The sequence below is a fragment of the Thalassophryne amazonica genome, chromosome 18, assembly GCF_902500255.1.
Source record: "Thalassophryne amazonica chromosome 18, fThaAma1.1, whole genome shotgun sequence".
NCBI lineage: Eukaryota > Metazoa > Chordata > Actinopteri > Batrachoidiformes > Batrachoididae > Thalassophryne > Thalassophryne amazonica.
The window spans coordinates 65,032,896-65,050,580 of NC_047120.1; the positions used below are offsets into that span (position 1 = coordinate 65,032,896).

A 17,685-nucleotide genomic window follows, 5' to 3' on the forward strand; every position below is an offset into this window, starting at 1 on the left:
TGTGACCGATGTGAGGCAGTAACGTGCTGTGCTCAGGCCTGCCGGGAAACACGAAGAAGAAAAAGAAGACAATGCTAGCTCAGCTAGCGTTAGGCGATTTGTTACAAGGCGGTACAATGTGACTGAATATTTGAACTGATCTCACTTTGAAAAGTGTATTTTATTTTATTATTGGAGCGGTCAGACGTGCTTTGCCTGGTTTTGTGGATGAGTATGGTGTGAATCGTTATTTCGAACAGCGGGTCAGCGATGGCAGCTCGGCCGACGTTCAGCTCCTCGGACTCGGCTGATGAAGCGGTGAGAGCGACGTGCGACGACGCCACCGTGTGCAAGAGGTAAATCATCTACAATCCCACTTTATTTATTCAGCAGTGCTTTAAAACGGAAACGATCAATTTGTTCATCAAAAGAAAAATGTTCCAAGTTTCGGTTATCCATTGAGTTTATATGAGTTGTCTCGGAATATTCACATTTTGACTTCCAGTTTCTCGCATATGATGATTAATTATTGTTGCTGTTTGTGCAGATGTGTTGCACGTTTTTGGAATTGCAACGGCCCGTGTTAGAATTCCGATTTTGTGCATGATTTCCAAAACTGTGGAAACCTGCTTCTGCAAAATTGCTGAATTTGGACATGTTGAAAATATTGTTCAAATTTCACAGCGCTTTCATTTTATTTTATTTTATTTATGTAGTGCCAAATCACAACAAAGTTGCCTCAAGGCGCTTCACACAAGTAAAGTCTAACCTTACCAACCCCTAGAGCAAAGCACACAGGTGACAGTGGTAAGGAAAAACTTCCTCTGATGATTTAAGGAAGAAACCTCAAGCAGACCAGACTCAAAGTGGTGACCCTCTGCTTGGACCGTGTTCCCGACACAGTTGACAATAGGAGTATGCAGGAAATTTTGGGAGTCCATGGTGATGCATAGGACGGGAGGCCTGCAGAAGAAGACACCCACTAGCCCTGAACTTCAGTAATGGCCCCTTCACGTGGTCGAATTGCACGTGAAGCAGGAATCGTATGCAATACGTGTAAAATCGGAGCTGTCTCTAATGCTTCGTACACTATTTGCACACACCAGCGGCTTAAAGACAAATTGTGCGCTGTGAGAGCCCATTTGATCCCTCTTGCAGCAGGTGTCTGCCAAATTCCAGGTGATACACGAACATCTGACACCGCTCAATTGGCACTTAGAAAATTTATGGCCAATCTCACTGTTAGCACGAAAACAGTCAGCACACGATCACTTTCACTGGCGGTGAAATTTGTCTGAGTGCCCCCACGACTGTGGAGTTGCTGAGTACTCGGGGTGTGCCAGAGTGTCGGCTCCCCGCACAACACGTATGTATATATATATATATATATATATATATATATATATATATATATATATATATATATATATATATATATATAGGTGCACTTCTCACCAGCACTTGAACAGCGTCTCGGAAGAAATGACGCTGCAGTTGGGCCATTGCGCTGTTTCCAAGGGTGTGAAAATGATAATTTATCTACATTGATTGTGGACCTGCTGGTTCTGATTAAGATGCAACACGTCCACAATTTATTCATCAACCTCTGTCAAATCAATCATGATGACCGGGACTCTTCTGTGTTGCCGGCAAGATAAGAGAATCACTGTTTAATTCACACAGTGGAGATTTTGTTTTGTTTTTTTTGTTTTGTTTTTTTTTGAAAAGTCTGTTTGTGCGGCTGTGGGAGAAGTTCTTCTGCAGCGTGTCGCACAGCCAGCGCTGCAGACACGAGTGTTTGTAGGGGAGACTGGGAACGTTTGCCCATTTTTAAATTTATAACTCTCCAAAACACTATTTCTGGCATTTTGAGGGCCAAATTTTGTGAAGTAAAGCTATAGTTTTTTTTTTTTTATCTTTCTTACAGTCTTACTTTGAAGCCAAAAGAAACAAAGCATCAGGCCAAACCATGGAAAGGTGTAGAAATGTACCTGTGTCAGGGCCAATAAACCAAGTACCTCTGGTGCCCTCTTTTGGCTGCCCTGGATCTGTTCAGTAATTCTGCGCTTTAGTATGTTTGTAAAATAAAAATACTACTCTGTCATTCTGGGAGGGGGATTGGTCCGTGCCATCAGTCTTATAGCCATCATTAACTGCCAATACTTCATTCATTCATTTGCTGTCAAATATCAATATAATACTAGTATTTTGTTGCATAATAGACAGTTAAGTAACAGCTCAAGTGGTTTTAATAACACTAACCTAAATCAATATTGGATTGAGATCAAGTTATTTAGCAATTATAGTTACTCTGAAACTGTAAATTTAAGGTAAAAATCTTGCATAGTAGCCATTTAAATAGCGCCCTCACCTTAACATTCTAATTTGTTTTCTAGGTTTGCATCCAGTAAAGGTTACTGGAACGACCCTTATATCCAGTACTTTGTGAGATCCATCGGGGAGAGGAAGGCTCCTGAAATCAATAGAGGCAGGTGGCACAATCTCTTCTAATAATAATAATTATTATTATTCATTTTCTATACCCACTTACTCCAATCAAGAGTCACTTATTATTATTATTATTATTAGCAAATCTATAATCACATAAATGTTTGTGCATAATATTTGCATTACTCATGTATGTATGAGCATGTAGTATTATATGTGTAGTAATGATGACTTGAAGGATATTAATGTAACAGTTTAAAGATGTCAGCGTCTTCATTTGATGTCCTGCTCAGATTATTGATGTTGATTTCTTTTGTTTTTATTGCTGTAATCGGATCACAACCGACAGTCATTGCCTTTGCAAAGGTTTAAGTTTTGAAATTTGATACATTTTAGGTTGATAAACCAAGACACTGTACAAACATCATGTGAGAAATACCTTTTAATGGAGCCCTTAAGTCTGTTTTATGATCCAAATTTATTGTATTGCTGTTTTTTTTCTGACAGGTTACTATGCCCGTGTTCAAGGGGTGAACCGCCTCCTTGACATGTTTATCCGGAAAACAGATTGCAACTGTCAAGTAATCAACCTGGGTGCAGGACTCGATACGACGTTCTGGAGACTAAAGGTACAGCAGGTCTGAGTGACTGATCATTCATCTGCTGGGAGTTTATTGCAGATTTACACTGAAATATTAAAGGAGCATCAAAATGCCTTTGAACAACAATCATGGAGTAGTTGGGTGTGGGTCGTGGAGCCTTTTTGGGCTTTAAGGTGGACAGTGCAGATGTAGATTATGTTTCATATCGTGTGTGTGGGATATGGAACTTCTTTCTGCTGTGACAGAATAACAAATCAATTTGCTTAACTATTGTAAGACCAGAGTCTTAAGTGTTTACAGACTTGATTATGATAATAAATTAATGTGTCGCGCATGGGGATCCACAGGATTTAGATTGGGTAGTGTTTATAAAATAGGTAGCTGACATTTTTCAAACATGATAATTATGCATAGTTTCTATAATGAGTTGGAATGGTCTGTGAGTCCAGAACAGTTTTTAGAAGAAGAACTCAACCCTTTAATTTCCTGTTAATTACATAATTTTTTTATGTTAATTTACTGTCTTAATGCATTTATAAATTGTTTAGGTTCTTGTTATGATATACACGTTACTATTATTATTATTTTATTTTATTATTACTTCTATTTTCTCATTTGTTTTTTAAATAGAACACAATGGAAATAAGTGTTTTCACTTTTTTGTGCCATCCGTGTATTTTTAACGTATTTACAATTATATTATGTACTTACATTGAACTTACTAAATAAAATCACGCAAACATGCACACTTTTAATATATAGATGATTTACTGCTCCCTGCTGGATTGCCGTATGATACCAGAATGTAAATATGAACGTACATTGTTCAGTGTTGTTGGCTAATATCTGTAGTTTTTCCAAAAATATTAGTCCTATCAACGTTCTGTTTTGGCACCGTTCATCCTTGACCCAAAATACATAAGCATACCAAATGGCAAATGTCACATGACACTTAACTAAACTGACTAAACCAGTTGAACTACAAAAAACACAATAAATCAGTAACACTAACAACACTGTTAAACGAACATAAACCACAATAACATTTAAAATGCCAAAACCCTGAACTCCCATGGTGTATTGCTGCATTGCAGTCTTCATTCTTGACCCAAAATACGTAAGCATACCAAATGGAAAATGTCAGCTCTCCCCAGTTCCTCTGTGTTTGAAGCCGCATGCAAGTACACAAAGGCCACTTGGCTTTTATAATATATATACCTGCAGCCCTACAAACAAAACACTTTATTGTATTTGTTTCAGGATGAAAATCTCCTGCCGAAGAAGTATTTTGAAGTTGACTTCCCAACTGTTGTGGCCCGAAAAATACACAATATAAAGTAAGGTAACTTGTAAGTTTTTAAAAATCCACGTATGACGTGCTACACTATGTTTTTGGCATTGGTACTATAATTTCAGCTACAGTATTAAACTTTACATTATCTCACTAGATTTGTGTGTTACACAGAAGTATCCGGAGCATTTCTATAAACGTAATGCAGTATTATTACTGTCCCGTCAATGTCAGAATCCCGTTCACACAGGCTGAAAGTCGCACATCCTCTGATGTTCTTGTCTGGCTTTATGTGAATAAAAAAAATGGAGCAACTAATATGCAAAAGTTGACATGTCGCTCATCTGATGTCAACGTAGCCAGAAATATGTAATGCTTTTTCTGTTTAATATGAGAATTTATTTATTCATCTATATCCTACCCTGGAAAACACTGACATGAACCTGCTATAAGTGATTAATAACTTTCATAGTGATCAGCAGTCTTGTCTGTGAAATTGTGTCATTTTCCTTGATTAGGACAAAAACACCGCTGTCCAAACCGCTCATTGAAACTCACTCAACGGACTCCTTACTACTAGGTAAAGAACACGTCCGTGAATGGTTTTCAGACACAAAGATCCTGATGTGTTTCTCCACGTAAAATACGTGTGTGTATATTTTCAGATGGCCACAACCTGGATTCAGATCATTTCTGTATTATTGGAGCAGACCTCAGAGACATCGCAAGTGTGGATGAGAAGCTAAAGAAGTTCCAGCTAAACCCAGAGTATGTACAAGGACAATTTCAGGTTCATCTGAAAGTAGAGAAACCTGTGCTAGCTTACCATTGCAGCTATAGCTGTGGTTCAGGGCATAATGAAAAATCTTCCAGCTGAGTTTTGCTGTGCTGCACGAATCTCGTTTTGTCAAGCATCATGTTATTATGTGGACTTTATTTCCATATAAAGTTGTCTTAAAATACGGTAAAAATGGCAACAGTAGTGACAAAGGTCAATTTCAGTTTGTACAGGGGTCAAAAGTTAAAGTTGCCTGATAACTCCATAACATTCTGTCATAGATAGTCCAAACTATACCTTTTTGGAATTTTTATGATCAGACAAATAATGTGGTATAGTTTTCAAAATGATTGGAGCATTTTTAAGTCATGACCCCTGTGTAATTCCTCAGTTGACCTCTACCTGGCAGCCTGTTGAAAATTCAAGTGGCCAGTCGGTTTTTCTCAAAAGAGTAATGTCTAAGGAGTATTTGTGCTGAAGGGTTGTTTCAGTTAATGCAAGAGAGCTTTTAAAATGACACCAAATGATAGTTTTCTTAACATTTTCTGTTATAAAATGATTCAAATTAGAATTTTAACAGACATGGCGGTGTTATGTTTGTGCTCTCAGAACGCTTTGATGGTTCTTCTCTCACCTTCAGATTACCCACGGTGTTCCTAACAGAATGTGTCCTGGTCTACCTGAGCCCTGCTCACTCCTTTAATCTGGTTCACTGGGCGGCAGAAACATTCCACACTGCCATGTTCATCAATTACGAACAGGTATGTAGAACATACTATCACCAGTGTGGAGGAAGTCACTAATATATTATAAATGTCTGTTTAAGTGTTTAAATTTAAGGTGTATGCAGTGGGACTGTTTAGAACTGGCAATCGGGTACGTGTCTCCAAATTTCTGATGAATTCCTGCCCTTTGGAGTCCTTCTAGGCAGACCTGTACAGTTGATATTGAATGTGGATTTAGATTTATTGGGGGGTGTCACTAAAAAGTTCCACAGTGAAGGCTTTGTGCAAATTATTTATTTGATTTAAGTCATAACTACTGTTGAGTACCAAACCTGGTACCTTTGAGGATACCAACTGAATTGCACCGGTACTACAGAGTACTGATTTACACAAAATCAGCCAGTGCAAAATTTCGGTAGCAGAGCACATCTAGGTTAGAGGAAGAAGCTGAATGAGACTGACTAGATTTTCTGCTGGTCGGTACAGAGGATGCAGTTTCTCCACACCTGCCATTAAATTCCAAGCATGGTAAAACAACTGTCGCTGTAGCAGAGATGGGCTTGCAGCTGATACCTGTGCTGTGTTTGAAGCATGCATTAGCCTAGCTAAACTCTGTCATGAAGCAGTGCTTCGTAGCACCTCACTGACATACAGCGGAGACAGAGACAGCTAGCCGCAATGTAACATTACTCGTAATAAAAATGAAAGCTGGCCAAAGAAAAAAGTCCCACAACGGTGCTAGATATGACTTTAAATTGTCTTGTTTGGTGTTGACACTGTGACTCCTAGGCTTTGTTAAAAAGTTCACTAGTTGAAGTATCATTATCTTCTAACTGCTTCGTTAGAGTTTGCCACAGCAGCTCACTGTCATCCTGACATCTTCTGGTGAAACAAATTGTAGCACAGTATAATATACTTTTTTTTTTCTTTTGGCTTATCAAAAAAGTAATGCTATCATCATTATTGACTCAATATATAGAACAAATCAGTTTAACTGCTATTGTGTCTGTATCCTACAATTTTATTATATGAGATAAAAATTGAAATTTATTATTTCACAGCAAGTAACCTATCGAAAATAGTACTGTTGTGTACCCGCGCAAATTCAAACATGAAAGGAACCCAACATATCTATTCTATAGAGATCACAATAAAGCTTCATGCACCTGTTGCTTTCCAGGTCAACATGACTGACCGCTTTGGCCAGGTGATGATTGACAACCTGCAGCAGCGTCAGTGTAACCTGTCTGGAGTGGAGGCCTGCCAGTCTCTGGACTCTCAGGTATCACAAATACATGTCCCTGCATTCTGTATGAAACAGTTCATTAACCCCTTCTAAGCTTGTATATCCCATCGATGGGAAATTTCACTTTTTATTTGAGATACTGACAAGCCAAAAAGAGGCGGGTGGTGGGATAAACTATTGTAAAATACAGTTGTTATTGTTTTTTTTTTTGTTGTTTTTTTTTAATGATTTTAATCAGGGTAATTTAAAGGTCTTGATTATGTGTCAACATAAGTTTTGTGTTTGGTGTTTTCAGAAGGAGCGGTTTCTGAAGGCAGGCTGGGACTACGCTGATGCTCTAGACATGATCACGGTCTACAGTATTCTTCCTCAGCATGATGTAATGAGGTAATAATGGGCTTGTACTGCCCACCATTTTGTTCTGATTGCTGCATAAAACTGTATGCAACTGTATGACTTTGTTTTATATACTGAATATCTGCTGGGTGTTATCCCAAGCTTCTGTGGGACAAAAGAGTCCAAGTGCCTCAAGGTTGATCAGTTATTTTAATGACGGAAGTTCACTGATAAATCATTTCAGTTCATGTTTCTGTCTTTTTGTTATTGTTTATTGCAGAATTGAGCGTCTTGAGTTCCTGGATGAGGTAGAACTACTACAACAACTTCTTCAACATTATGGCATCTCATGGGCCACCAAGGACAAACTTAACTTGGGTAATCTGTGTTTACGTACATTTATGGTCGCTAAGGCGCCACCCTGGCTGTTAGTTTGTTTACTTTGTGTTTCTCATATTTGTCCATGCTATCAGATTTACTGCCATTATCAGGCCTGTTGATGTATTTCTGAATATCTAGCACTGCCATTTAAAAGACTGTTTCCCCAGGTCTGTCACAGTTGGCATTTTGAGTGTGAAAACGCCACCCCGTTGGACGAGCTCGCTGGGTTGGTGAGCCAGAGTCAGCAGCGCTGTGACATCCTAAAGGGAGGCAGAGGGACGTGTGTGGGGAAAGAGGAAGCCATAGTGTTCGTCCACTCCTTGTCTGGAAGTGGTTCCGGTGGGAAAACTCCGTACATCAGCAGTATTTGTGAGTTTTCTTTGTCTCCCATGTTGAAGATAAGCGGTGATGAGGTGGAGAAGCATGATGACAGATTCTGCAAAGAAATATTCTTTGAAAGGAATTAAAAAAAAATGCATGAAGCTTAGATGTTGTCTTTTTTTTAATGTCGTTTGAATTTAATTTATTGAGTAGGCGTTGAAAATGAGAACGCCTCAAACACAAATGGACGTGAAAAAAAGTTGAAACCTCTTTTGTCTTTTCTTTTACCTAAAGCCGCAGTCACACTGCACTAACAAAGGACACAGAAGCCAAAATGAAACAAGAAATCTGGACTTGCGTTGACTTTCGGAGACATCGTTTAACCGTGATCCAGCTCCATTTCTGTAGCTGGTGCTTTGTCAGAATTTTGAAACTGTTGAAAAATGTGAACTAATCCTGAAGAACAACCTCAATTCATCTGTATTTTGTTTTGGTTTCTGTCTTGATGGTTCCTCATCGTTTGTGTACTTCCTGTATCATCAGCATTCTGTTTGGTTGTCGTCCAACTTTGTCCAACCTCCCAAGTCCGACGTCTTGCACAAACATTGACAATATCTGAAGGGATCAGTAACTCAAGCTCAGACGAGCTGAATGTGACTCATACATGTGTGGAACGAAAAGCAACGTTTTCATACAGAAACAATAGCGGCAAGAACGTTTTATCAATTACTAACCATTCATGTGCATTCCAGCCATCTGTGGTGCACACGCACGTTCCAGCCAAGATGAATCTGTTAAGACTGCAGGTGCTATGGAGAGCACAGGGTGACTGCAGAAATGATCACAGGCTGGCGCTCTGTCTCATACCCGCTGTCAAGTCACGTCATCATGAATGTTTCATTTTGATTTTGTTCAGAAACATCAAGGTCACCGTTCACTTCGTTTTTCTTTTGTTAGTTTCGTTCTTTTATGCACTCTTGACTTGCAGGCTTTTCGGTGATAGAAGTCCAGGCTCATTCGTCCACCTTTTCTCGATTTGCCACTTTGTGACTTTTTTTCCTTCGTCCAGCTTTTGCCGTGTGCTGTGTGAACGGGCCTTAAATCTCCCAGAACAGACAGACATGGTGACGTTTTAGGTCCTGATACATTTGATGATTGCTGTTCTAATGCATGAGAATCTAAAATACTCCCCCTTGATTTACTTTGATGTAAATTTTATATCAAGTTTGAAGGACACGCAGTTGGGTGCATAAAGTGTTGTGTGCAAAGGTTTAAGGCGGACTTAACATTTATTTTATTTTTTTTTAACTTTGTTGTGTACTAGACAGTACTATATTTAAAGACTTTTATTTTGAATTTGAAAATGAGGTTAGTAGCTTGTTATGTAATGAAATGGAGCAAACTGTCTCATCTTAATGTTTTGGCAGTGGGAGATGGGGCATTGAATAGACATTTCTAATGTGACTTTTGTGTTCACACTGAAATATAATAAATTTTATCAGATGCTAACATCACATAAAATTCATTGACACTAATCTGTGCGGCAAAATGTCCAATATTTGGATCTGGCGCAGTGTTTAATGCTAACCTGGGTACGGCAACAGAATTACAATGACAGCAAAATCTGGCCATATTTTTAGTTAACTGTTAAAAATTTGCTCTGATTGTAATTCTGTTACCGTAAAATTACCTTACGCACTTGTAGAGAATATGAGATGCAGGTGACTTCATCTGTTATGTGATAGAGTTATTGTTGCACTGTGTATGTCGGTAAAGAACTGGTTCTCTCTAACCGCTGATGGCTTGTTGTAAGAATTAGCTAATATACACTCGGCACATGCAACGCTTTATTAGGTACACCTTGCTAGTACTGGGTTGGATCCCCTTTTGACTTCAGAACTGCCTTAATTCTTTGTGGCATAGATTCAACAAGGTGTTGGAAACATTTCTCAGCAATGTTGGTTCATATTGACCTGATACCATCATGCAGTTGCCCATTCAACCAGTCTGCCTGTTCTCCTCTGACATCAACAAGCCATTTTCATCCACGCAACTGCCACTCACTGGATAGCTTCTCTTTTTTTTTTGGACCATTCTCTGCAAACCCTAGAGATAGTTGTGTGTGAAAATGGCAGTAGATCAGCAGTTTCTGAAATACTCAGACCAGCACGTCTGTCACCAACTAAGCTGCCACGTTTGAAGTCACTTCAATCCCCTTTCTTTCCCATTCTTATGCTCAGTTTGAACTTCAGCAAGTTGTCTTCATCACGTCTAGATGCCTAAATGTATTGAGTTGCTGCCATGTGATTGGCTGATGATCTATATGTGTTAACAAGCAATTGAACAGGTGTACCTAATAAAGTGGCCAGTGAGTGTTTGAGTAAAGAGCAGAAGATTTGGTGCATTTGGCTAACTGTTGATCTTGATAGCACATCTTTGAATACTGGTCTTTGATCAGTATCCTTGACCTTTGACCCCAATTGCACACCCTTGCTTCTGGCTGCTGATCTGTGATTGTGGTCTCTGTGTTGATCTTTATTCCTGATCACTGAGCTTTGCACTTGAGGAGGTTTATGTTTATGTTGTCTGTCCTGCTTTAATCTTGTAATCGTATCAAATAAATCTTGATCTTTGATTTTTCCCTTGTGAAGCTCAGCACTGAGCTAATAACTGTAAGAAAGGTCTCCTCCAGCATAAAAGGATTCCTTGTCATTGTTGTGCTGCCTCTCATTCTTATCAGTTGAGGTACGTAATCAGGTTTATGACTTTGTAATGAGCTGCCAATGCTTTTGAGAGTATAAACAATCACAGGAAGATGGCCATCAGGAAAAATAAATAGGCATGCAGGCACGGCAGTCTTCCCCAGACCGGCCTTTAAATGAGCGCGTCTGCCAGAGCGAGCAGCTCGCGTGAGATCCTTTCAAGTATATTTAAAGGTAGATCAGGGTGGCAGAGTTCAAGACTGGGGAGGAACAAAACAACAAACAAAAAAACCCTCAAAAACTGTGCACTTGTACAGAAGTTATTACCATACTGGAGAAGCAGACCTCCACATTTTGTGACACATTGTGTGGTATCACTACGTTGTGGATGTGTGTTAGAAAACTGGTTACCAAAGACTTACTGATAACAGAAACAGCAGGATCAGGTTTTGAGTCGGGCTAGCTGCACAGTTAATCGCATCACAACCGTAACTGATATCAGACTGTGTAACTGTCAAAAGGGTGCGATTTTTAAATAAGTCATCACAAGAGTGCACTGCTGTAGTTTGTGCTATCATGAAAATGCACTTTTTAGTCCTTTGGGTGACGGTGCGCTGAACTAATGCCATCAAGTTTCGCATGTGGTACCATGGTGCACGGTCCAGTTATGGTCCTGGAAAAACAATTTAGAATTTTTCAGAAATTTAGTAAAAACAGTCCTTGGGGGACTATCTAGCCATGGTAAGTTGAACTTTTTGATTGAATCCCTGTGGTAAACAATTTCAGGTAAATAAATACAAAGCGCTTACTTAATGCTGCTCTCCCCATATTTGGTCATAATTACTCTTTGTCCAGAGGACTTGAGTCTCTTAACCTTATTTTTTCCTCCTCCATCGATTGTTGTAGACTTTTATACATGTTCAGTGACGATTAAAGGTAGCACTGAAGTTTATTGCCTTTTAAAAAAAAGTGAGTGAGGAAGCCCAGTAATCATTTTACTGTTGGAAAGACAAAAGGTGAACGTTTTTCACTGTCTATTTGTAAACTTGGTCAAATCTTTTTAATTGGGATGTTCAGTAGTATTTTCAGCATGTACAATGTTATATTATAGCAAGTCATAATTTTAAAACCTAAGTGGGAAGGCACATCCATAGCTGGCAATCCAAATCCTGTTGAAAACCAGTCTAAATGAGAATGTTTATTAATAAAGATTGAATAAACTTTTACATCTGTTTAATGCTGTTTTTTTTTTTTAAATAGATAAATTAGCAACACACAAATTTATCTTTGACAAAATCATCCTGGTTATTGAGCGACAATTACACCACCAGTTGTTACATCCTTAGTCCTCATAGCTTCCAAGACACCCCCCCTCCATATAGGATATAATAAATTTGTTTAAGCAACAATTTAAATACAACATGAATAATGTCATTGAAATGCCCCTTGGGGATAAATAGTTTTATTGGATATTAAATCTTTACATAAAATTATCAAGAAATAATAATATTAAACATAAAAATCAACTTTGAATAAAAAAAAAATGAAACAGTGCTACATGTTTTTAAGTCGTACACAGTTATTCAGAAAATTGGTTTTCTTCAAAACTTCACCTGTGTGATATACAAGTCGAAGCCTGCAATCAAATTAACTGACAAGGATGCAACATGTCTACATACAAACTATTTGAATGTCAAGTGTCACATAATTTATAAATCATTTTTATATACCATGAGTGTAACTTATAGAGCAGGTTATAAAGTGATTGTCATGATAAATGTAAAGCTTATTGGTTAATTTTAAGTCTATATGTAGTACCTGTCAACAAATGTCAGTGGTTGATGGCCATTATACATTTACTTTGTAAGGTTATATTTCCAACCATTTTAAGTAAAATTATATACATCCTTTGATGGATGTACATGCATATGTTATGTAACCAAGAAGGTGGGTTGACACCACCATCCTGAAGAGTTTTCTGCACACCTGGTACACCGCATGTCCACATAATATGATGCAGATACGCACATCCCAAGCATCTGAAGAGGCGTTCAGGATCAACAGCATATTACCATGAGAAAATCAAAAATGATCAGCACAGCCACAGTGCTCTCAATCAGAAAAAGTTTTATTGAACAGAAAAAAAAGGTAACGTTTCGGGCAAAAGCCCTTCGTCAGACTGTATATTTTATGCAATGCACCTGTCTAAATATTAGCAGAAACAATGATTGCTCCCAGCTGAAGACAGTCAAACAAATTAAAAACATCTGGTCCAATTATCTGTTGCAAACATTCTCACAAATAAGAGCAATCAGATAAATAAATGAAAACCAATACAAACAAGAGAAGAAAAAAGCAGACAGAGACACAAATGCAAAGTACACATTAATAAAATCAAATAAAACACTCCAAGGTGACCAAAAAGGCAAAAGTACAAATCAAACAATCAATACATCATATGCCTTGTTAGAGGCTTAAAAAAAAAACTTACAAAAATGTTTCAGGTCAAAATCCTCATTTAAACCCTTACGAAAAAGTGTACTAATCGTATAGATCCAAAAAGCTTCTCTTTTCAGAAGCAAATTATTAACATCTCCACCACGATTGTTAAGTTGTACATGCTCAATGTCTCCGCACCATGCCACACAAAGAAGATATCGTCAATATACCTTTTCCAGTGTAAAATGCAATGTAAATGAGGATTTCAATCTGAAAAAATAAAATCATGTTCAAAAAGGCCACAAAATAATGAGGCAAAGCTCGGGGCCAGCAAGCTCTAAATTTTTTTTCTTGACCAGAGGACTGATTGTACACAAAGTACGCAGATCTTGATCTTGCAAGCATTGTATTGACCTCTAATTTTTTTATGTTTGAAACCGAGTACTATCTGCAAATTTCAGGGATCAGTATGGGATGGAAGATGGCCCCGATTTTATTTTTTCCACTCAGAAGAAAATAAAACAGGCAAAGATAATTCAGCGCATTTAATCATATTCTAAGTGTTATGATAATGTTAGCATGTCACTGTTAGCTTCCTGTACTGTGTGTGTCAGATGTGAAATGGCCTAAAAATGTAATATTACAGTCTAGACAAACAGCCGGTTTCACAAACATCACACACAAACGTATGATGGGAATAGTCTGGGACAGTGTTTATGATTGTTCGTTCACCCTCAGGCAGCATTAGCATGCTAGCTTTAACTTAGCAAGCGAGGAGCCTCGCTCGCATCATGAGTGGCATTTAAAAAAAAAAACCCAAAATGCACTCATTTCTGTTTTGTTTTATTGAAATAAATAAAAGTACTGAATGAATGTGTTACAAACAAGCCTCACTTTTTTTTTTCAGTTAGTTCATTTTGCAGCTCTTGGTTATGGTGCTTCTGCAGGAAACCTGCTAAGGGTTCGTGCATGCGGATCATAATAAATGTAAATCTGTTCACATTACCAGGGGCACCCCCCCCCCCCCCCCCCACACACACACACCCCCTTCATGGACCAAAAATACAGCCGAATGTCATTTCTGAACCCTCTATTTAGCAACAAGTGACTCAGCTAGATATATTTGTACCAGACCATGATTCTGCAAGGTGTAGCAAAGGTGTCTACTTTTTTTTTAGCCACGGGCATTTCAAATGGTCTGTTACTTGTCATCATAACGTCATAACATCACATTCAAGATTGCACAATACAAGTTCAAATTAATAATAATAACAGGTTATAAAGTATATTTTCTCTATGGTGGTATTTTGTGGTGACATGCAGGAAAATGGTACTTAAAGAAAAAATATCAGTTTGCTGTGGGGGGCACCCCCCTCCCACGGCCTCACTGTACAAAATCCTGGCTCTGCCCCTGATTACAGTGTTTTGGATGTTTTTTGTTTGTTTGTTTGTTTGGTTTTTTTTACAGCCTACACAGCTCTGTATTTATGGCATTTTATGTTCAACATTAAATGCGTTGAAAACAGTGGCGGTGGCAAGGGCGGGCTTGGGGGGGGCTTAAGCTCCCCCAATAATGAGCCAAGCTCCCCCTCAGCCCCCCAATAATTCTGCCAATAATGTGAATAGCGACTGACATACGAGGTCTATTAGATAAGAAACCGACACTTTTATTTATTTATTTTTTTTAACTATATGGATTTGAATGATGTGCGATTACACCAATCATGCTTGAACCCTCGTGCGCATGCGTGAGTTTTTTCACGCGTCTTTGACGTTTCCGTGACGACTCGGCGAATCTGTGTGCGCTGCGACAGGAAAAACACCTCCGTGTTGAAAACCATTTGTAAAATTCAGGCGGCTTTTGATGGCTTTCAACAAGTGAGTAACTGAGAAATTGTTTAACAGCTTGGGCATGTTCCAACCTGTCCGTTAAGGTTTCCAACGGAGGTGTTTTTCCTGTCGCGACCCCCCGCGGTCGGGTCCGGCCTGACATGCGACTCTGCCCGCACGTTCTTTCATTACAAAATGTCTTAACAATGGAATGTCTGAATAAACTCCTCATGCCGACTTCTTCTGAAAGTTCTCTGTTCTCTGACGACTTACTGGGTCAACAAAGCCTGAAATGTGGAAGTTTTCAACTTGAAACGGCGAGACGCTGCCGCCTCGAAGCGCAGATCGCTGTCAGGCACTGTGGGCCGTCCTTACGGTGACACTACCAGACCAAAATCTCTCATCAGCCGTTAAAATTTTTACCAAAAACCAGCTGAATTTATTGAATGGTGTCCACTCAGTTATGCCTTACAGTTTTGAAAAAATTTTGATCAAACAAAGCAGCAGTCTCTGAGCCATTCCTAAACAATGAAAAAAACGACGAGAGGGTGGGTGACTCCTCACTCAAAGACTGCCCACAGGCGAATGACGTAACCGACAGGTGTGAAAAAAACTCTTGCATGCCCACAAGGGTTCAAGCATGTATGATGTAATCACACGTGATTCAAATCCATATGGTTTTTGAAAAAAATAATAAGGTTGGATACTTTTCTAATAGACCTCGTACTGTATTTGTGGATCTCAACTGCAGTTTTGCGCTGAGAATGTCTCATTATTGAGCAAAGTGATGAATGTGTGTATTCGGTGATCCACCAATGCTGAATCACCCTTCACAAACAGAATTTTCAGTTTTGCAAATAAACATTTATTTGTAAAAACCCACACACTTTACAAATCAGAAATTTGTGTTTGTGGATCACAAAGCACGTGTACAAATCAAAGGATATTTGTGAATCACCCTCTGCATTTGCAAGTATTAATGAGACAAATTTAACTCCATACTCCAAAAATTTAGGTTTCTTAAATATTTATTATGGCCACTCTTAAAACTTCAGTTATCTTTATAATTTTATTACTGATACATTTTAGAATTGATTTAGATGAGATATACTTATTATCTCACAGGAATATATCACAATTATCTGGGAAGTACTTTTTGCGCAGGAATTGATCAAGCACGTCGGCCGCAGCTGTGCACGAACACAGAATATACAGAAGCTGTATATCGTTGTTCGGCAATCATTCTAAGTGATGTGTATGTGCATTGATACCACATTCTAGAGGAGCACGGGTGACTAAAACATATACCTTGGTATTTATAAAGCAATTTACTATATATTGTTCATTTCAATGAAATTTTGTGGAGCCCCTCCAACTTTTACCTGTGCCCCCCCCCCCCCCAACAAAACTTTCCTGGCACCACCACTGGTTGAAAAAAACGTCTTTGTGTTTTTAGTCAAATGTGAATTTTGAGAAATATCATTATAATAATCTGCATCACCTCAGTTTAAACTTTCATCTGAACAAATTCCACCCGTTTGAAGAAACAAATTTGTGTTTCTGAGTGGCTATACACCCAACCACAACCGACCAATGAGCGTGCTTGTAAGATCATTTCCGGTTTCAATGCGGGAGGGAAAAAAACGCCGGCTGCGGGAGGGTTCGCAGGCCATGGAGGAGCTGCGATCTAAAGTGGTTTTATTTGGCTCATCACACCCAGGGAGCCGTGTCAAACGAACACCATCTTACAGCCAACAAGCAGCATTTTGTTCAAAAACTGTTTCGTTGTTGTTAACAGGCTTCCGTTAAAAATGCTTATGAAGTTTGTCTGTTTTCATCCATTGCGGTGTTTTTGCAGTAATTAAAGATAGCGCCGTTAAATGTCAAACATACGCCGCAATAGAGCCTTAAAGTGGTGTAAAAAACGTAGTTTAGATGCACAAAATGTCAAATACACAATCACGGTTGGGCGAATAAGTTAAGACATTATATTTATCTGCCCAACAGTTGGGCGTGTAATGTTCAATGTATTACTTATCTGCCCAACGGTTGGGAAAATAAGGTAAGACATATTTATCTGCCCAACGGTTGGGAAAATAAGGTAAGACATATTTATCTGCCCAACAGTTGGGCGTGTAATGTTCAATGTATTACTTATCTGCCCAACGGTTGGGAAAATAAGGTAAGACATTATATTTATCTGCCCAACGGTTGGGAAAATAAGGTAAGACATTATATTTATCTGCCCAACGGTTGGGCATGTAATGTTCAATGTATTACTTATCTGCCCAACGGTTGGGAAAATAAGGTAAGACATTATATTTATCTGCCCAACAGTTGGGCGTGTAATGTTCAATGTATTACTTATCTGCCCAACGGTTGGGAAAATAAGGTAAGACATATTTATCTGCCCAGCGGTTGGATGTGTAATGTTCAGTGTATGACTTATCTGCCCAATGGGCGAATAAAGTAAAAGTAAGTCCCTTCGGCTGCTCCCTTGTTTGCACTCGGGGTCGCCACAGCAAATCCAAGGTGGATCTGCATGTTGAATTGGCACAGGTTTTACGCCGGATGCCCTTCCTGACGCAACTCCACATTACATGGAGA

At 38.8% G+C, this 17,685-nt stretch overlaps 1 protein-coding gene across 1 annotated transcript; it reads left to right on the forward strand.

Moving 5' to 3' along the window:
- The first annotated feature begins 55 nt into the window (after window positions 1-55).
- On the forward strand, window positions 56-10,782 carry lcmt1 (leucine carboxyl methyltransferase 1). Its single transcript, XM_034194330.1, has 11 exons — window positions 56-335; window positions 2,376-2,467; window positions 2,935-3,056; window positions 4,290-4,366; window positions 4,839-4,900; window positions 4,986-5,088; window positions 5,739-5,859; window positions 7,004-7,105; window positions 7,365-7,456; window positions 7,686-7,783; window positions 7,954-10,782. Exons 1-11 carry the CDS (start codon window positions 250-252, stop codon window positions 7,974-7,976), a joined length of 978 nt encoding a protein of 325 aa, XP_034050221.1. The 5' UTR covers window positions 56-249; the 3' UTR covers window positions 7,977-10,782.
- Window positions 10,783-17,685: the final 6,903 nt, after the last annotated feature.